At 39.7% G+C, this 22,733-nt stretch overlaps 1 protein-coding gene across 2 annotated transcripts in view; it reads right to left on the bottom strand.

Moving 5' to 3' along the window:
- The window catches only part of gpr179 (G protein-coupled receptor 179), a 170,863-nt gene that overhangs the window by 126,823 nt on the left and 21,307 nt on the right, over nucleotides 1–22,733 (bottom strand). For both annotated transcript variants that reach the window (XM_064321447.1, XM_064321448.1), the window contains exon 3: nucleotides 4,050–4,158. In XM_064321447.1, coding sequence (XP_064177517.1) covers nucleotides 4,050–4,158 — 109 coding nt within the window. The remainder of the gene's footprint in view (nucleotides 1–4,049; nucleotides 4,159–22,733) is intronic.

The raw sequence follows: 22,733 nt of genomic DNA, 5'->3' as shown, positions 1-22,733 counted from the left end.
TTCATGTTCACGCCCGTCATTAATATAACTACGGATGCGCGATTGTCACTCCTGCTCCTTAGCTAGCTGACCAGTACTTTCAGGAGATGGCAACTTCAAGTAGAATCACGGAAATCAAAGAGAATTGAGTTATTTCCTTACAAAAACGCCCTTACACAAGGTGTTCACTGGAAGAAAAAAAGAAGATAAAGGAGCTTGGACCGGACCGACCCATTTTACAAATTCAGCAGCAGGCAAGTGATCGAGGACGAGCATACACCCGGAATGGGCTCTTGTTATGACAAACGGAGTTGACTAGCTGGATGTGGTGTAAGTAATGCCTTTTATTGCTTTCCCTGTTTGCTATTTCAAAGTGTCGGCACCGAAGCGTCGTGGACAACGACGGGGGAACAAGACCTATAACATCTTTCTGAAAAATGCAAACGGCACGAAAGTAGCTGCAGCCGTGTAGACAATAGTGTGAGACTACATTTTTTTGGCAAGTTTAGCACTGCTGAACAGCTAGATGAAGGCTACAGGATTGGCATTAGAAGGCACAACGAAGAGAAGACAAAATCGACACATCCTGTCCAGAATAATAGACTGCTAAATTTTGTGGAGCCTTTGAGTTGGCTTTGCGTGGCCACGATGAGAGTGAGAGCTCCGATAATCCCGGGATATTCCGTGGGTTGGTGAATTTTGTTGCCTCCTTTCAAGTTCAGCATTCACATTCGCATTTTGTCCAGCAGATGGCAGCAGAAGGCTCTATAAATGACATTGGAGTTAGCTAATATTTTCCTACTTTTTTATGACTTCATAGAATGTAACAGTGGCAGTAAAAATGACTTTAGTAGTTCCATATTTAGAAATTGAGCTGTTGCCTGTTGGTAACTTTAGGTGATGTAGGAGAAATGGGCATTTTGTCATCTCTACATATTATTTTATATTATTAAGGAGGGCAAAATATGTTCAAGTAGTGCTACTGGCCATTGTTTAGGCAACATTAGTGTGTTGTATTGTTTTTAGATTTATTTATTTATTTATTTTATTTGCTGAGCTATGAAGTGCTGCTTCAGTTTATTTGTCCCCCCCAAAACTGCGCCCGCCCAAAATGTTTTATCACCAGCCGCCACTGGTCAGTCGGTTGGTCTACAAGTCAAGTCAAGTCAAGTTTGTTGATCACATACACCTTAGCATGGCAGTGAGATTCTTTGTTGCTGTTTGTTACTCATCCCTATGAAATAAACAGTCAATCAATTGAATGATGATAATAATAGTAGTAATAATAATAAAAACAATAGCAATAAAATCATAGAATAAAATATAAAAAAGAATATACATATATTACATACACACACATATATATACATACATACATACATGCACATACACATATGCCTATACATACATATACACACCCAATATACACATATGTATGTAAGCGCGTTCACAATAAATAAGATTAAAAGAGTCTCATTAAGTGTATGTATGTGCTGTAAAATACAGTGGGAGGAAATGGGGGGAGGAAGGGGGCGTGAATGGATGGAAACAGGGGGTCTATGGGGACAGGGTCAGGTGTTGGTGGAGCTGAACAGGTGTTGGGAGTCTCAGCTCAGCATCCGGATGGCCTGGGGGTAGAAACTGTTCCTGAGGTGGTTAGTCTTAGCTCTGATACTGATATAGCCAGGCTTCCTCTTGGACTGCTTCCTAATGAAGAGGCCATGGCTCGGGTGGCTGGGATCAGCAATGATCTTATTGGCCTTGCATATACATCTCTTGGTGTATATGTCCTCCAAGTTAGGCAGCATGCCACCTGTAAGCCGTTGGCCCGACCGCACCACCCTCTGAAGCCGCCGCCGATCCTGTTCAGAGCAGTTGCTGTACCAGGTGGTGATGCAGCCAGTCATGATGCTTTCAATAGTGCACCTGTAAAGGTTCCTCAGGACAGGTGAGGACATGCCAAACTTCTTCAGCCTTCTTAGATTGTAAAGGCGCTGCTGGCACTTCTTCACCAGCATGTCCACATGCCGAGACAACTTCATGTCCTCCGAGATTTGGACTCCAAGGAATCTGAAGCTACTGACTTGCTCCACAGCCGCCCCATTGATAGTTATGGGTACATGCTCAGCCCTCTTCCTGAAGTCTAGGATCAGCTCCTTGGTTTTCTCCACGTTAAGCTCCAGGTTGTTCCCCTGGCACCACTTTGAGAGTGCCATCACCTCGTCCATGTAGTCCGTGGTGTTGTTGTCGGTTATCAGACCAATAACTGTTGTGTCATCGGCGAACTTGATGATGGAATGGGAGCACAAAAAGGGGTCCCACCCCGTTGTGGCCACAGTTTTTGCCCCAGGAGGCTGAAATTTGGCATGGCCGTTGGTCATGACCGGAAGGTACAGCTGAGTAACTTTCAGGCCAATTGATCAAGAGCCTGGAAGCCCAGAAGGGGCCTGGCGATGGGCGTAGCCTATCACAAAAAGGCACATAACTCCCGAATGGATTCACAGATTTGCACAAGATTTAGTGGAAAGGTTGATCATGAGCCAAAGAAGAGGTCACGTGTTTGTGTGAGGGTGTGTGAGGGGGCGTGGCGATGGGCGTGGCCTATGATAAAAAGGCACATAACTCCCGAAGGAATTCACAGATTTGCACAAGATTTTGTGGAAAGGTTGGTCATAAGCCAAAGAAGAGGTCACGTGTTTGTGTGAGGGTGTGAGAGGGGCGTGGCAATGGGTGTGGCCTATAACAAAAAGGCACAGAACTCCCGAATGGATTCACAGATTTGCACAAGATTTTGTGGAAAGGTTGGTCATAAGCCAAAGAAGAGGTCACTTGTTTGTGTGAGGGGGCGTGCTGATGGGCGTGGCCTATCACAAAAAGGCGCATAACTCCCAAATGGATTCACAGATTTGCACAAGATTTTGTGGAAAGGTTGGTCATGAGCCAAAGAAGAGGTCACATGTTTGTTTGAGGGTGTGTGAGGGGGCGTGGCCTATCACAAAAAGGCGCATAACTCCCAAATGGATTCACAGATTTGCACAAGATTTTGTGGAAAGTTTGGTCATGAGCCAAAGAAGAGGTCACGTGTTTGTGTGAGGGTGTGTGAGGGGGCGTGGCAATGGGTGTGGCCTATCACAAAAAGGCACATAACTCCCGAATGGATTCACAGATTTTCACAAGATTTTGTGAAAAGTTTGGTCATGAGCTAAAGAAGAGGTCACATATTTGTGTGAGGGTGTGTGGCCTGTCACAAAAAGGTGCATAACTCCTGAATGGATTCACAGATTTGCACAAGATTTTGTGGAAAGGTTGGTCATGAGCCAAACAGTATTGAAAGAAACATTTAGTATTACTTTTTTGCATCTTGGGCAATTTGCCTTTCAAAGTAAAGTTCCAGTAAATCTTTTTTAACCTTATCACACGTTACAATATTGAGCCTTATTACTCTCTGTGCTGTTGTTTTTATATATCTTGTTTTTATATATCGTATGCAGTTTCTTTGTCTCAAACTCTACCGTATGGCTTTGTTCATTCACTGAGGAGACTGCTTCTTCAACTTACTTTTTCTTACCTTTGGATTAAATTTTCATTTGAATGGCATGGCATACCTAAGCATTGTTGCTGATCATGTGCATCTCTTTATGGCCAAAGTCCACCCTTTTCAAATGGATACTATCAGCTGGATAATGCGGCATATCAAAAGCATGCATCATCTCAAGCTGGTTCCACAAACATCGCAGTGACTGCACTGTTCTCCAAAAGCCTACACAGTCCCCAGATCAGATTCCAATAGAGCAGCTTTGGGATAAGGCGGAACACAAGGTTTGCAGCATGAATATGAGGCTAAAAAATCAGCAGAAACTGTGTGACGCTACCAATCAGTGTGGAGAAAAAATCAAAGGAATGTTTCTAGTACCTTGTTGAATCCATGCTGTGAAGAATTCAGGCTGTTCTGCAGGTAAAAGGAGGTCCTACTAGGAAAGTGTGCCTAATAAAGTGGCCATGAATGTATGATGAAAGCAACCACAGAACATGACAATTTCTAGTTTCTGGAAACTTAATATTAGACTCACCTGCATGCTAGTACGGTTGCACTGGTGTGTGTTAGAAAACCAATCCTTCCCCTTTGCACACTGGTCCAGGTCAAAACTCTGTAGACTTACATCCACACGGATCACCCCCCTGCAGCAACAGTATACACAAACAGAACTGTCAATTGTTTCAATGCCAATTCAAAACAAAACCAACAAAGACAACAACACACGGTTAAATGCAAAAGCATTGGGAAAGTTGTGTCAAATTGGTTGTTTTTCCTCTGTACTAATCAATTTTTTTATTTTCAAATCAATTCAATTCAGTTTTATTTATATTGTGCTTTTTACAGAGAACTGTCATAATGACACTTTACAGAGTAGCAAGGCAAGAGACAGAGCAGAAAGAGCAAAGAGAGCAAACCGCCATTAACCGCCAAATAGGAAGAACATAAGGTAAAAAACTCCCAGTGGAGAGAAAACCCTCAAATGGCGGTGAGAAAAATCCCCCCAATGGGAAGAAATCTCGAGAGAAACCTGGCTATAGAGGGGGAGCCCATCCTCCATGGGCTAACATGGTGTAAACTAGCAGACAGAAAATACAAGCACATAACCGCCCAGACCCACGGAGCAACTCAGTTCCGCAGACACATTTTAGCTGGCACCACCTGCGCATGCGTCCCACAAAACGTCCCTCAAGGGTCGTCCGTGAGTGAGTCAGTGAGTGAGTGAGTGAGTGACCACAATTTGCCATGCATAGCCCACAGCGGCAGTTCCTGCGCGCCATGGGAAAAATGGGTTGACCAGCTAAGGTGCACGCTAACAGGAATAATAGAAGAACAAATGGTATAGTTCAGAATAGTGCAGTTTAGAGGAACTGGATGATGGATCTGGAGCTCCAGACAGCATCACACAATGACTATGAGGCAAAATTCACAGACATTGAACTACAATGATACCATTCAATGAGTCATCTCCATGTTCCAAATCAGCATAAGAATTGGGACCAATGACCATCAGCTGTTGCTAATTTCAGTTTTTTTTACCATTCAGCATTGAAATGTCTTATTCAGGCTGCCTAAGTGTTTTTTCAAGCTGCCTATGCTACTTAACTACAGTAGAATCTACTTAATTGCATAATAGTGAGACATCCAGGGCCGGATTAACAACGGGGCTAAGGTGGGCTTAAGCCCCAGGGCCCGCAGGCTGGCAGGGCCCTGGTGGACAGAAGTAACCCTACATCAGTTCGGTAGCCTATAAATTTGCAGCCCGTTCGTTGTTCATGTGTAGGATATAAATAAAGAGACGATGAGATGATTAGACAAATTGTCTGGTTGTTTTATGGTCCAATACAATTCCTTCTTTTCAAATTCAGTGATGACATGTAGTTGTTGCAGTGTCACGCCAATTTTTATCCGGGCTGCAAAAGTGGTCCGGGTGACGCAATGACATTCTAAAACAGCTGTTATACCCATTGTGACGTTCTTAAAGTTTTGTTACAGCGTCCGTTGCTATGCCGATGCTGCCAGCCTTGATACATTCTGTTGCGATAAAGATTCTAAGACGACTCAGGAATTTCTCTGGTTTAACGGGTTATTTTGCAATAACCCTGAAATGCAATCGTATTAGTAAACGGCTACACATGTGATCTAACTTTCAAGTAGTTAGCTACCTCCCTGGATATGAAGTAAATTTTTTACCAATAAATAATAATAATAAATGCAATTTTATCCACGGAAATAGCTATACAAAATTGGCAAAATAAATGTTGTGGTCACGATCGCCGTCGTAGACATCAGAAGGAAATGTCGATGACTAAAATAAAAAAAAGTTGGCTCTCTCTCTTTTCCATCGGAATAAACACCCAAAGTGAAGCACAACATTACCTACTGATCGAAGATAAGATCGCTGTGAGGTTGCTTTCCATAGAGGATTTCAGCTGCATACAGTACTCCCATATAGAGCGTATGCATTGACGTCACTTTCCCACCGGAATACGCCCCCTCAGTCGGACTGAGTGGCAAAACATGCTGCAACATGGCTGCCTTTAGTAGAGGAAACCAGGAGTAAAACAAACGATAATCTGCTTAAATTAAAGGCAGTGGTCCATGGACATTCAACAAGAAATCGGAACTATCTTTTTACAGACTGCCGAAAGCTAAAGCTAAAGAAAAGAGAAGAATCCAGGCACCGAAACGCAGATTTGCGGTTGTTATTTTGTGTCAGGTATGTTGGATTTTTGGGTAAAATCATACCTTAATTTATATGCTTGGCTAGCTAACACTATCTAACCATCCCCCCTTTGTTTGTAGAAGACAAGGTTCATCATCATGGATATTTTTTTAAAATAAATGCTGACAAAAAATTTACAGTTACACAGAATATAAATGAAAGATGCTAAATATTTAATTGATGAGTAGTCAATACAGTACATAACTTAAGGTATGATTTTACCCAAAAATCCAACATACCTGACACAAACTGACAATCGCAAATCCACGTTTCGGTGCCTGGATTCCAGTTGTTTTTGCAAATTGCAGCGATCCATTTGCTTCTCTTTTCTTTATCTTTCGGCAGTCTGTAAAAAGATAGCTCCGATTTCTTGTTGAATCTATTTGTACAGTCAATCGCACAACAGCTTTTTCCCATTTTAGATGTTTTTTGTGTCTTCGCGGCATTCAAGCGGAACGCTAACACTGCCACTCAGTAGTCTTTCTGCCACTCAGTGGGTGTAACCGTAGTGACTTCCACTTACTGTGATGTCATGTGCATACCCTCTATTACTGAAAATGCTGTCGAGGTGGCTAGCCAGCTATAAGTGCATACCAGCGTATGAGTGCTGTGTATTATGTACCCTTTGTACAGGTTCAGTCTGTTAAGTGTAGAGGTAGTTGTCATTTTTAGAGGCCTTAAATTAAATATAGCTATAGCTATATATATAAATTAAAGTAGGTAGATAACCGTTTTAAACCGGAGTGTTCACACGTGTAACGATCAGCACACCCAGTCTGCACGCTAACGTTAGTAGCTAGGTTAGCTAAAAGGATAATGCACTGGGGTATCACTATAAACTTTGCTAGCTTGCTGCTGGCTTGTTCAACCGAATACATCACAGCGTAGCTACCCCTACGTAACTGAAACAGTACTTTCTTTAGCTGATGAGCAAGCGAGCCTGACTGATCTACAGTCGGTCCAAAGAACAAGTAAGCGTAATGTCATTGGTGCAAAAATGATTATGCATTGTTTAGGACTGTCGAATGTTGCTGCCTGATTAGTCTAGAGTCGGTCCAATGAACAAGTAAACGTAATGTCATTGGTGCAAGAATTATTATGTGTTGTTTAGGACTGTACTGATAGTATTTGAACTGATTGAACTGTTTCTCTCATCTGGTTATTAACAATTTGTGTAGTTAAGTTATCATGGAATAGCCTAGGCTACTGTAACATGTGTGTGCATGTGTTGTGCTATCTGTGAGGACCTAGCATTTAATTTGTGTTTTATAGTCATATAGCTTTCTTTATGTTATAGTTGTGCCGTGGTTTCCTGTACATTTAGCCTTGATGTTATCCTTGTCTCAGGTTAGAAATAATTGTTTCCACAAAATAAATTGTTTACTAATTAATCATACCGACTCACTTTTTTAATATTGTTGTGTTTTCAACAGCAAAAAGTTGTTCATAATTGAGCTCAACAGCCAATCAAATTACACCCCTCCCTTCCGTGCTCCTGAAGCAACGTCTTGATTGGCTGGAATAGTGTATGACTCCCCACTTTGTTTGTTTTCCATTTAAAAAGCCAAGACCTGAGAGAGCCTGAAAATATTGCGTGATAATTTTGAGGGGGCCCTTTGATTAGGTGTAGCCCCAAGTCCAAAGGTCATTCTCATGAAACCATTAAAATACCATGGCAGTAATGATTTAAAATATAAAACATGTAATTTAGTAATATAACAAAATATCATAATAAAGATAATAGTGTTCTCTACCTTGCACAAAGAGTAAGTTCTACATAGGAATTAATTATTTTTGTATTTTATTGCATTTTCTGCTGAAATTCTCATTACCGCAATGCGTCCAGCTCTGAATGCATGTTATGTTGTAATTTAAACAGAGTAAAATGAAAATGAAAATGAAAAAAATAAATGGATGTTCTACTAGATGTTTTCAAATGACAAAAAAATTATTAACTGAATATTCATGCATAATAATAATAAAATCGTATCCCAGCCAATGCCCCAAAAACCCAGTCACTGGGGATGCACAAGTCAGTGCATTCGTAGTGCCGGACCCAAGCCTGGATAAATGGGAGGGATGCATCAGGAAGGGCATCCGGCGTAAAAACATATGCCAGATCAAATATGCAGATCAGCATGATCCGCTGTGGCGACCCCAAACTGGAACAGCCGAAAGTAGAAAAAAAATTCATGTATAATAATAATAAAAGATTGTGGAAAATAAAGTGTCCATGGCTGATGTTCTCATCCTCCGCAACATTTTTGAAGGGCTGTTTACACACACACACAGAATTTTAAATAAAGTTTGATTTTGAATGAAGCAACACATCTGCCAGTACCTTCAAGATGGCTACCAGGTAAGCAGATCTCTTTTTTTTTTTACAGTTAAAAGTTAAACATTCTCTTGTCATACTGTGTACACAACAGTATTGATTATCATTACCTATACAGGTGGTTTCCCCACATTTATAAAAACGTTAGATTTAAAATTTTCTAAGAAAATATACTTCATTAATGTCTAATTATGTACACTGAGTAAAAATTTGCTTAGTCATCATGGCTTCTCTATTGTTAGCAAAACATGCTAAGGTTTCTCATCCTTCACATCATTCTCACTTACGGCTGCAATTTAAGGCCAGTTGTGGTAGAGAGAACTTCTGTTTCGGTAATGAGAATTTAATCATACAGACTATACTTTTTAAATATATATTATGAACTATTAATTTAAATATTATTTACTAACTGTTGATATTTTGCTTTATGTCCTGTTTCATTTCAGACAGTCAGCAAGTGACAAGAAGAAAGCTTTAGCGAAGGCTAGACTGACAAAATACAGAGAAAAAGTTTACACCAACCCAGAACTGCTGGAAGAGTACAGAAGGAAGGAGAGAGAGAGGTTAGGGGTTGGAAAGGTTACAGCAAGAGTAATTAGCAGTCTATAGGAAGCCTATGCCCTCATACAGTGTCTATAGGAAGTCAATACCCTACAGTGTTAGGAAGTCTGCACATGCTCGTGCAAATGTCCACCACACACACACACGCACGCTCACACTCCATTTAGTTTGTACATCCTAGTTTATAGGATGTGCACATACAGTCTGTAAGCCATTCAGTCCCTACTATAGGATGTGTACACACGCACGCACACACACACACAGTCAGTAAGCCATTCAGTCTCTACTATAGGATGCCGTGTCCATAACAGTAAGATTTTTCCCATGTTTTGAGTAAGGCTGTCAAAGTTAACGCGATAATAATGTGTTAATGCAAATTTGTTTTAACGCCACTAATTTTTAATGCACGTTAACGCAGTTCTGTTATGAACGTTTGCCCGACCCTTATGCTGCTTTCAAGACAACTCGGAACTAGTAAAAAATGAGGTCCGACTTGTGAAAAAAGCAACTGAACAGTCGTAGGACTTGGAATTATAGATCGGAAATTCGAGCATCATTTCTGAGCTCCGACTTTTCCGACTTCCGGATTGGTCACCTGGAAGGGGTCTGCCTCTGCTTCTCATCCACTTGTTACGGGAGTGCCGCAGGGATCTGTACTGGGTCCTCTGTTGTTCTCCTTATACACCAGATCTCTTGGTTCAGTTATTAATTCACATGGCTTCTCCTATCATTGTTATGCAGATGACACACAACTCTTCTTTTCTTTCCCCCCCTCGGCCACACAGGTCAATGCCTGGCTGACATCTCCACCTGGATGGCCAGCCACCATCTGAAGCTCAACCTCAACAAAACTGAGCTGCTCTTCTTCCCGTGCAAGACCTCCTTACTTCGTGAGCTCTCAATCACGGTTGATGGCACCACAGTGACTGCCTCTCACTCTGCCAAGAGCTTGGGGGTGGTCCTGGATGACCAACTGGACCTCAAGGAGCACATCAAGGCAACATCACGGTCCTGCAGATTCCTTCTGTACAACATCAGAAGGATTCGACCATACCTGATGACGCACTCCACCCAGCTGCTCGTCCAGGCTACAGTGACCTCTCGCCTTGATTACTGCAACTCTCTCCTTGCAAGCCTGCCAGCTTGTGCCATACAGCCACTACAGATAATTCAGAATGCCGCTGCCCGACTCATCTACAACCTCCCCAAATTCTCCCACGTCACTCCTCAGCTGCGATCACTCCACTGGCTACCGGTCGCCGCCAGGATCCGGTTCAAAGCCCTGACCCTTGCCTACACTGCTGCCAACAGGACAGCCCCCATCTACTTGCAGGACATGACTCAATTCTATGTGCCTGCTCGACCACTCCGCTCTGCGGCAGCAGGGCGCCTTGTAACCCCTCCCACCCGCCCAAAGGGATCACAGAGCTTCTCCACCCTAGCCCCCCAGTGGTGGAACGAACTCCCCGTCCCTCTCCGAACCTCTCCCTCACTACCCATCTTCCGCCGTGGCCTGAAGACTCATCTCTTCAGACTATACCTAGACTAACCACCACCACGCTGTATATTTCACTCTTTTAAAAACCCCCCCCTTCATGTCACTTGTTACATGTTGCCCCATCCCAGCACTTTTTGGTAATTTGTATTTGTCCTAATACTGTAGCTTATTCTTCTGCCTAGTTTGTTTTGTAGAGGTTAGGTCAGTATAGTGTTCACTGTGTGAACTGTGTTCTTGGCTAGAACTAGCTGTACAAAATAAGTATTGTACCTTACTGAACCTGTTTAGCAGTTGTCTATGACCATGAAATGCACTTTTTGTACGTCGCTCTGGATAAAAGCGTCTGCCAAATGAATGTAATGTAATGAATGTAATGGTGACGTCACATTAAGATAAATGGCAGCATTTGTAGTTTGTGGTAAGAAAGAAAAATGGTGTATTTAGGCTTTTCATGCATTTTCATTTGGGTGTGTGAATATGTGATATGCGTTAGTATCGTTTATGTTTCCCATTCATTATAGCAATATGTAAAATTTAAAAGTTACAATGTCCATCAGCAACTTTTTTCGCTAGCCAGCTTAGCTAGAAAACGTTATTTTGCTCAGAAATAAATGCTGCAAATCATATAATGAAACACCTGACAGTGATACCATATTTACATTTCAGTACTACTGCAGCCTAGCTAGTTTTGCGGTTTCACTCTATTTACTCATTTAATATACTCCTTAACAATAAAATAAAGTAGCGTTTTCTGTGGGAATCCATGTTTTCTCGAGTAAAACACAGTGAACGCAGTTTTTTCATTGTCTGGGCATATCGTTCAGAAGAAGGGAGCTGCCCTGTCGTCCGACAATGTAAACAGGCTTGTCTGTTTAAGCAACTGGCTCGGTGCAAAAAAATATAAGTAGACTACAGTAACTGTTGTATCCAAAGAAATAGCAGGATAGCCTAACTGCAATATCCAATTCGAGTCCTAGTTCTGTATTATACTCCCTTTCCACTGTTTCCTGCTCACTTTATTTATTGTTTGTTTTATTTTGTATCATCCTGTTTTGATCCCACATAGTAGAAGGGGATGTTTTTGTGAGCCTTTATTTTCCCCATGTGAGGTTGGACACAATTACATTGTGTGATTTGCTTTAGAAGTGCGAGGGATCCAGGGAATGATCTTTGAGTAATGGAAAATTTAGCTGACCAATGTACCTGTTGTACAATGCGTCTGTTGTTGCGATGCATTGAGGTCCATCATTTTGTGTTAATGCTTAAAATAAACGGGATGTTTTAGTGAACCTTTATAAGCGTAAAGTTGGACACACTACATTGTGTGACTACTCATATTACTAAGTAATGTTATATTTAGCAGGTCAATATGCCCATCTGTTGTTGCCTGTTGGGCTTGAGTTTGCCATGTTATGATTTGAGCATATTTTGTTATGCTAAATGCAGTACCTTTGAGGGTTTCTGGACAATATTGGTCATTGTTTTGGGTTGTTAATTGATTTCCAATAATAAATAAACATGCATTTGCATAAAGCAAGCATATTTGTCCACTCCCATGTTGATAAGAGTATTAAACACTCGAAAAATATCGCTTTAAGCTACATTTTGAACAGATAAAAAAATGTGCGATTAATATGTGATTAATCACGATTAACTATGGACAATTATGCAATTAATCACGATTAAATATTTTAATCGATTGACAGCCCTAGTTTTGAGACATGCTCATTTCATGTCATGCTTCCTTTCCATTTCCAGATATCAAAAAAGAAAAAAAAACTGTAAAATCAAGAAATCTCAAGATCTGACAAAGAAGCAACATGAAAAGAAGAAAAAACAGTGGCGGGAAAACTCAAAAAGGTATTACAGAAGAACTACTAGGTATTACAGAAAAAGAAGTTATTCAAATTCTTCAAGAAGACACAGCCTCCCCAAGAGAACAGCCATTCTCACCTCAGCGGGTAAATGTCCCTGTAATCAACTCAACTCCTAAAAGAAGAGAGACATCTCTACAGACACCAGGACCAATGAAGACATCTACCCCAAAGGAATCACCCAAAAAGAGGAACAGAATAAAGAAAACACTATCAAAATTGACGTTAAAGAGAGGACCAAAGAGATGGTCAACCTAAAGAAAAGACTGAAAAGACTTGAGATGATGGCCAAGAGGAAGCAGGTAATTGTCAACATGGAAGGCAGAGAGGTCCAGAAGAAAACTACAAAGAGAGATCATCAGAGAACATTACCCAATAACAGCCAGAGAAGACTAATGCGCACACTTGTTAGCCGCTTCCTTCATCAAGATGAAGTCTCCACTGTAATAAATGGGAAATCCGGAGAAATTCGGGAAAAAAAGGGCCAGATATTCCATAAGAGAGCATTAACGGACACTATGGGAAATCTTCATAGAAGATTTCTGTCTGAGAATCCCAGGCACAACCTTCAACGAAAGGAAACATCATCATATGGGAGGAGTGGGTCACTAAATCTGTACCAATAACAAAGAAATGCAAAGATGGGTCCACTGAAGAGAAGGAAGTGAGGAATGTATTTCTTGAGAAGAGGCATGCCTCCATTGAAAAGCTGGTGGACTACACTTGTAAATGCACCAGGGAAATAAAAGAAACTCACTTTGGAGGTGGCAACCCGCAGGTAATCCTCCATACTGGAGTTATCTATCTCGGTGGGGGCAGGGTGGAGTCATTTCGCATCGCTGTCAGCCTGTCTTCAGCACAACGCCACAGCCACATGGGCTCACCTTGACCCAGTTCTGAGGAGCATACGAGAGGAGACTCCAAATGCCAGGAACATTCACTTCATCTCAGATGGGCCCACACCTCAATATCGGAATAGAACCAACTTTTACCTAGCCTGAACAGTGCCGTTCATGCGAGGATTTAAGCATGTAATATGGAATTTCACGGAGGCGTTCCACGGAAAGGGTGCTCCTGATGGAGTGGGTGGCGCCCTGAAAAACCTGGCAGATAGAATTGTGTCCTATGGTACTAGCATACCAGATGCCGACACTCTCTTTGAGCAACTGAATCTCAATTCATCTGTGAGGCTCTTCAAAATAACAGAGGAGGACATCAAAACAAGTGGCGAATTAGTACCGCCGTACCTGAAGGCAGTACCTGGGACGATGAGAATTCATCAGGTAAGTCAACAACAACATATTCAAACTAAATGTCAAATCTGGCCAATCCTTGCCCATTTAGGGGGTACCCTATTTAAAGCTTTATAACTCCAGATGTGAACACCACAGAGCCTTGAAAAATGGCTTAAATGAAGAAAGACATTTGTACCATTTACAATACTCACTTATATGAGTATATAGATTATATTCATATTTTTGGAAGAAATAAAGATGCCACAGATGCAGTTGTCTAAACAGAAAATCAAAAATGAATTTGCTCTTTTTTAGTTTGTAATGAAATACTGAGAGATTGCATATATACAGCAGGTTAAACTATACATGTCCTGGATCAAAAACTTCTTGACCACTTTAGGACCAAACAGACGATGATGCCTTTCCCTCCGACGAGTGATTACACGGTAGAGGGTAGCGCCTAATTTTTAATCATACTGAAACAAACAACCTATTTTCTGATTATACAGTGCCTTCGGAAAGTATTCAGACTCCTTCACTTTTTCCACATTTTGTTACGTTACAGCCTTACTATTCTAAAATTGATTTAATTCATTTCTTTTCTCATCGATCTACACACAATACCCCATAATGACAAAGCGAAAACAGGTTTTTAGAAATCTTTGCAAATTTATTAAAAATAAAAAACTGATTTGCAGTGACCCTACCCTCTAAGGGGACGAGGATCCAAACCATGCCAGGAAAATGCCTCCCACAGCATAACAGAGCCACTGGATCCCCTCACTGTAATGGTCAAGCGTTCAGGCCTGTACCATGCATTCACCCACTTGTTGAGAACATGGAGAAGGATGACTCATCTGACCATATCATTTTTTTCACATCCCTGTAGTGCCTATGGTATTCGCACCACTCTTGTGCATTTGTCTTTGCAATGAGCAACCCTACTATAATATCCCTCTCTATGTATGTCTCTATGTTGTTCATGGACTGTTCTTGCTGACCCAGTCTGACCACATCCTGCATTAATATACTCACTTGAGGAAGAGTTGCACTTCTATTTTTCCTTACATACAGCACTAATGCACGAGCATCACGGTCATCGAATGTGTGCTTTCAACCACAATTTCCGACCCTACTGACTGATGTCTTCCTATAGATCTAAATGCAGATTTCACCTTAGTCACTGCTCCTATTGAAACACTAGCCAGTTCAGCAGTCTTTTATGACTGATGAACCCTCTTTCAATGTCACTGAGATCTTTTCCTCTTGCCATCTTGATCCAAAATTAAGGTAAACTGGGCCTGCTCAGCATTTTTATCCATGCCACAGAGTATGATAGGATGTTAATTGCTTAATTGTACCATGCAGTAAACCTGTATGGAAGCATCTGCATTCATTATATTTCTCCACTCATCTATTCCGGTTTTTCTTTTAATTTGTCACCGGTCTTTATATCTGATTATGTGTCCGTCCGATGTCAAGTGTCTATTTGTCATAACTGTTTGTTTTTTAATTTTTAAGGTAATCCAGCTAGATGAGGAAGAGGGCAAAGAGGAGTACCAGCTACAACTATGTGTATCAAAGTGCATTATGAACACAAAAAGTAGATCTCAGAAGAGGAAAGAAAAAACTACAGATATATCAACAACCTTCCCTGCTCAACTGCTGTCATTCAGAACATTTTTTAAAACATGATTGTCAACACACACATCAATCTCCTAACTTGCGAAAATGCTCATTATGACATTGCCTGTCATCGTCACAGCTGCATAGCGCTGTTTATATTAATGAATCATTTTTTAAATTAAAATAAATCAAGAACTACCTGAGGAACAGCATCAGACAGGAGAGACTGAATGGGCTGACTATCAGCTACTTTCTGTCAAGAGTATCAGAGCTAAGGAGGCTAATTTGAAAGAGATCATCATGATTTTTTAAATGTAGGCTCGCCAGATGTCCTTCAAATGAAAAAGTAGATAGTGCTTTTCATGGGGATTGGTATTGGGTTTCTGATAATGGCAGTATGTTAGCTATAGTTTGCAATGGGCTGCCACTGTGTGTCTCAACAATTTAAAAAATGTACATAGCAACCTAGCAAAGCGCCAGTGCTAAACATTAAACCTTGATCATTAAATTCTGGATACGGATAACCATAATTCACATAAGTTTCTTAAAGGAGTAGTTCACATTGTTATAGCTACTCACTACGAATTATGTGATAAATTGGGGGGCTAACTCATGTACTGTATGCACAGCTCACTCTCTGTTTGCCATTAACTTTTTTTTAGCCAAATAACATTGATTAAATAACAAATAACTAAGAATCTCCACCTGCCAGCTATTTAAGACACTATGATAAATGCAAACTTAAACACTTTCTTATGTTTATTTGCTTGCATAAATACGTATCTTGTAATCAAATATGCCGGAATAGCCAAAATACAGTATATTAGTTTTGGACCACCTTTGCACCTCTAGAATAAAATACAGACATTGAAATGTCCTGCATTTCGAAGATGCAGCATTCCATTTTCAGTTCAGTCCACAAATTTTCTATGGGATTCAGAGGTGTGTTCAAGTTCAGCGAACAAAGCGAACATTAGCTTTGTGTTCGCCGTGAACATTTGCAAACATAAGCGAACGGTCTGAAAGGGTAGTTTGCGGCGAACAAAAATGGACGCTGGACTGAGGGAAATGTTCCCAGATGGGTATTTCAATTGAAGATGCCGTTAAGTGTGATCTGTTTTTTTCAATAATGTTATTGCTAACGCTGGCCAATGTTATTATTGTTCGCTAGCTAGCTATTGTTTTTTATCATCGATGATCACAGAAGCGGCTGTGAGTACAAACGCTCTCGTCGCCATGTCTGTTTATGTTTAATGCAAGCAATTTGGAATGTTCGTAAAAGGCCGTTCAAATTTAACTGTTCAAAGAAAACATGTTCGCCACGAACATTCGCCTCTGTTCGCTGAACTTGAATGCACCTCAGTTCAGGGCTTTGTAATGGCCACTCCAATACTTTCACTTTGTTGTCTTTAAGCCATTTTGTTACAACTTTGGAGGTATGCTTAGGATCTTCCTGCTGGAAGACCCAGTGGCGACCAAGTTTTAACTTTCTAGATGTCTTGAGGTGTTGCTTCAGTATTTCTAGATAATCCTCCTTCATCATGATGCCATCTATTTTCTGAAGTGCACCAGTCCTTTTTCCAGCAAAACAACCCCACAACATGATGCTGCCACCCCCATGCTTCACAGTTGGGATGATGTTCTTCGGATTAAAAGCCTCACCCTTTTTCCTCCATACATAGCGCTGTTCATTATGGCCAAACAGTTAAATTTTTGTTTAATCAGACCAGAGAGCACTTCTCCAAAAGGCTAGGTCTTTGTCCTGGTGATCACGTGCAAACTTCATTCTGGCTTTTTTATGCTGGTCTTGGAGTAGGGGCTTATTTCTTGCATGACAGCCTTTCAGGGCGATGAAGGATTCTCTTAATGGTGGATGTAGATACTTTGGTACCTGATACCTCCAATTCCTTCATCAGTTCCTTTGTTGTTGTCTTGGGGTTCAGTTGAACCTTTTGGACCAAAGTTCGTTCAGCCCTGGGAATTAATTTGTGCCTCCTTCCTGAATGATGCAGTGACTGTATGGTCCCAAGATTTTTATATTAGCATACAATTGTTTGTACAGATGCTTGTGGTACCTTCAGTTGTTAAAGAGGAACCGGACTTGTGGAGGTCCACAATTTTTTCTGAGGTCTGGGCTGAGTTGCTTGGTTTTTCCATGGTATCAAGGGCAAAAAATGCAGTGGCTCTAAAGGTAGGCACTTAAATACAACCACAGGTGCCAATTAACTCCCAATTAACTCCTAATTATGACAATGAGTGAACCAGAGGCTTCTAAAAAGTCATTACATCAATTTATGGAATCTTCCTGACTGTTTAAAGAGACAGTCAACTTGGTCTATGTAAAATTATGACCCACTGGAATTCTGATATAATGAATTAAAGGTGAAATAAATCTGTCTCTATTCAATTGTTTTAAAATTACCTGATGAGAACAAAGTAGATGCCCTAATTGACTTGTCAAAAGAAATGTATGGTAACATGAAATGTGCGAAGTTGTGAAAAACTGAGTTTGAATATATTTATCCTAGGTTTATGTAAACTTTTGGCCTCAACTGTATATTTATGTTTATCATATTCATATGTATACTATATATATATATATATATATATATATATATATATATATATATATATAGACAATTTCACCATAAAAAAGTGCAATGAATGCAAATAAACCCACTTTAAGGGGTTCATTTGGGACCCAAAACTCTAATTTGTGATAAACTTTTTTTTTTTTTTTAATTATGATTTCAATTATTTAATGAAAAACATTATGAAACACTTATATCACCAATGTGAAAAAGTAATTGTCTGCTTCAGCATAATAACTGCTTGCACCAACTTTGGTAGCAAATGATTTCTTTAATTTGATTTAAGTATTTTGCATCACTGTGCAGTAATTTTAACCCACTCTTCTTTGCAGAACTGCTTTAATTCATACAAACTGGTGTTTTTTTGCGCATGAACTCATCTCCTGCCACAGTATCTTGGTTGGGTCCAGTTCAGGATTTTGACTAGGCCACTCCAAAACTTTAATTTTGTTTCTTTTCAGCCATTCAGATCTGGACTTGCTTTTGTGTTTTTGATTGTTGTCACTGTCTAGCTGCAATACCCAATAACTCTTCAGCTCACAGACAGATGACTGGACATTCTCCTTAAGAATATTCTGGTACAGAGCCAAATTTGTGATTCCTTCAATAATGATAATTTGCCCAGGTTCCGAGGCAGCAAAGCATCCCCACACCATCACACTACCACCACCATGTTTGACTGTTGGTATATTGTTCTTACTGTGAAATGCTGTATTTACTTTATACCAGACATACATGGAAGGTACCCAGGCATCACAAATGAGCGTATATTTCACAAACGGATTGTCCAAGACAATATATGACCACCCAGTCTCGAAAGGGACATCTCATAAAACCAATGGTAAGGTTGTATATTTGCGGACGGAGTGTAGCACAGTGGGTAAGGAACTGGGCTTGTAACCGAAAGGTCGCAGGTTCGATTACCGGGTAAGGACACTGCTGTTGTACCCTTGAGCAAGGTACTTAACCGGAATTGCTTCAGTATATATCCAGCTGTATAAATGGATACAATGTAAAAGTTGTGTAAGTCGCTCTGGATAAGAGCGTCTGCTAAATGCCTGTAACGTAATATTTATTCTGTATTTAGTTGCAGATATTGACAGTAGAATGACATGGTATCATTTTTTGAAAAATTCTCTTTATTTCAGTGTTCAATGTGAGTTTCACACAGCTGTACTGGCATACCTTTGGTTTAATTTTGTTGCTACGATGGAATACAAATTTTTAGTGGTAAAAGAATGTTTTCATGTATGCCCATAGACACTATTGTCCAGTGTGCCTTGCATGGGGGGTGTAGTTACAGATGAGACTACGGCGAGGGGGTGGTTGGTAAATGGAGGACCAGTGGCACTTAGAAATTCAATTTTCGGCATAGTTGTCCTGAATTGTCTACTAATAAAGCTAGAACACAGTTTGTGTTTTCAACTCATAATTTGGTTGCAGGAACACAAAATTGCCTGGATTGAGCAATATAGACATGCCAGCATGCCGACCACTAGGGGCATTGCGCGAAGGGGTTAACTGACGTGTTGAAGTGAGCCCAAATGACAATTTTGTTTTATGTTTGTGCTGAAACGCCTGCGATTACATTGTGGACAGAACATGCCACCTCTCTCCGCAACTAGAGTGATTGCACAGGAAGAGGAAAGTAGCTCATTTTCTCTTCTGCATGCCTAGGGAAAAACAATGAGTGATATAGAAGAAAATAAGGGGCATGACCAAGAGCAGCGATGGGACCCAGAATGATTTATGTTTCTTTATTTTCCTGCTGCATTTTTTGGTTATTCCCAATACAGTTGTTTTTATTTTTCTTCTTTTTCTCAAGTTTATTTTATTTTACATTACATCCCTACGTTACTATAATTTTGAAAAATGAAAAACAACAAAACCATCTCAATTATCTTTTAATTTTGTTTTGGCCAGCATATTCAAACAACATGATACTGTGTGACAGTACAACACTAACAATTCAAAAGCATACTGATGGCTAAAGAAATTCACAGTTGTGTCACGACAGTGTTTTGATTTGGAGACACAATTTAATTTTGACACAAGCAGCAATAGTCACATCAGCTAGTCATCATTCAAAACGTAATTTCCACTTATCTGAAATTGGCTGTTTATTACATGGTTGTTCAAAAATGGTAATATTTGAAGTTAAGAACGCTGTTACATCTTTGCTCGGGGTAACATTAACTGTGTAAATCAAGAGCTAACTTGTCTACCAAGGCTTGGTGATTCATATAAGGCTACCAGCCTTATTCATATAAGGCTACCGGCCATATGAAACAATGGTAGTATCTTTATTAGCCACAAGATATTTAAAGCAAGCACACGTGGAGAGCTATACAATAGCGGGATAAAGCAAGCACCTCCATAGGGCACCTAGTACAAGTGATAGCACATAAATCTGCTTCCGCTCTGCTCAAATTAAACTATTTTATGCATTTTATTTCTGTTTAATTTGTGTTTGTTATTTATAGTTTTTATGTATGATAATAGTTAAGCAATTGTTGCTGTTCAAAATGTTATCCTGCCCCAATCTTTGTTTGAAAAAGTTCAGTTAATAAAATATATTGTTCAAATAGTTAATTTCCTGCTTCCAGTGAATTTCTTTGTCACAGCTTCTCTTTGAGATTCAGATTTTCTGGATCCAATAGAAAATGTCTGCAAAAAAAGAGGAATATCGGTAGATTATCAGTCATCTGAATGTCCCCCCCTCCAAATAGCAACATCAGTATTGGATGTGAGGGGGCAAATGCTTTTTCACGAAAGTGCCGCAGCAGTCAATTCAACTGTTCACACTTTAACTTAAGAAAACCAATAAATCTGCCATCATGTTTCTTAGTTAATCTAATCGGTATTACAGTTATTACTCTATGATTTATGCCAGCAAGCTATACAGTATATTCAATCAGATGTACAATGGCAAAGCTAAAACTGACTTAGTGTTATCCATGTTACATGCGGTGTGAGTCTGAATTAGATGCCGGGGAGAAAATGACTGTCGATGACGCTGACAGTATTGGGTGAGTGACAGCAAGTCAGAAGTACAGAGGCAGAGCAAAAAAAATAGTAAGTTTTTTGGCTGTCGATGCAGCGGTTCTGTGTACAGCTGTTTTAGTTAGAGTTATGCCATCAACATCACAATGTTTAATGTGGTCTCAGCAAGTTTTTCACAACATTTTTACAAGTAAAGTTGTCACAAAGTAGTTTGACAACCAGCTAAGAACGTAACAAAAATTCCAAAGTTACTAAAGTGGCTTGCTAGCTCTTGTAATCAAGGCTTAAATACTAACAAACAAAAAAGTTATTTAGACTAGCTGACAAATTCGTTTCTGATTCAAAATACTGTGGTTCACCTTGTAAGTATCTTGCATAGCTAACATAGCAGCTAGCTAGATATTCTGTTTGAACACTTTTATAAGAACCCTGGAGTTATTAACTAGCCAGTCTAGCTTAATATCTATATTTCTAAACATTTTAACTAGCTTGCGTGACAGCAACTATTATTGACCGGGTTCACGCAATGGACAGCTAAACATAAACATATATGCAACTCGCCTATATAAAATAGGCGAATTATCTGTAAGAACCCGTACCTAGTTATGTAGAAAAAAATGTTCTTGTTATCTTGTTGTTATTTTTTTTAAAAAATACTTTCATGATTTTTTTCTGTGCCGGCAAATATGTCAGAAGTCACCCAGCGGAGACGTGTATCGGCCCCCCACAGAGATTAATGGAACTTGTCTCTACTTGACAGCATATTGTAGAAGTGTCCTGTCTTGTGTGTTGAGGTTAATATGAAAAAGGGTGGTCCCTAACAACATTTCGAGCAATCCATACATGTTCACAGTTGTAACCTAAGTCGCAGGATGCAAAATAGCCATTAGAACAGCAGTTGGAAACTGTGAAGCGATGTTCTGTATGTGCCACTGCATTTACTAATGGTCGCTATGAGGGAATTCCAAGCATGTTCCTGGTCTAAAAGTTGATATTATATTATAGTTATATTTAATTAATATTATTAATTAAATATAACTATGTTTGGTATTGAGCAAATATAAATTAAATGAGACATTTTAAAGTTATCCATTCAATATGAGTAAATGCAAATAGAAAACACAAAGGAATTCATTAAAGCAAAAATATTGAGTTGATATGAAAGAGAAACCACCAAGTTTATAAATAGTACTAATAAAAATGAATTTAATTATACACATATGTGAAACATAATTGAGTAATATTCATCTATATTAAATCAGTGCATTTGTTTGAATTCATTCAATACAGTTAATTAAATCTAAATATTTTTAATATAAGAATAACACAAACTCCAGAATTAATAATGAACAACTCTTCACTTTTTTATTATTATGTTGAACGGCGTGACAGATATATGATAGAACCAGAACTAGCCTTCAAACCGTTTATTGGCACTTAACAACAAGGCACAATAAGAAACAGACTTGGTTTACAAAGGGGAACGTCACTGAAGCCATAAAACACAACGCTCGTCTCACTCACGGTATAACAATAAAAGAACGGATTACACGGAAGCCTAATATAAAAATAACACTAAACGACACCTACATGCAATGAAACACAAAAATAACAACAGTTTAATAATGAAAACAACAATAAACAGTCTCTTTTAGAGTAGTTGCAAGGCATGCTGGGAAACCAAACAAGGAAGTACATGCATCATCACTCTGACACTACAATTATTATACAAAAAAGCATCCTGTGTTGTCTTATCTCAAAACATATGAAC

The sequence above is a fragment of the Anguilla rostrata genome, chromosome 2 (genome assembly GCF_018555375.3).
Source record: "Anguilla rostrata isolate EN2019 chromosome 2, ASM1855537v3, whole genome shotgun sequence".
NCBI lineage: Eukaryota > Metazoa > Chordata > Actinopteri > Anguilliformes > Anguillidae > Anguilla > Anguilla rostrata.
The sequence above is the reverse complement of the archived record's forward strand: the minus strand, read 5'-3'. Positions and strand labels throughout refer to the sequence as shown.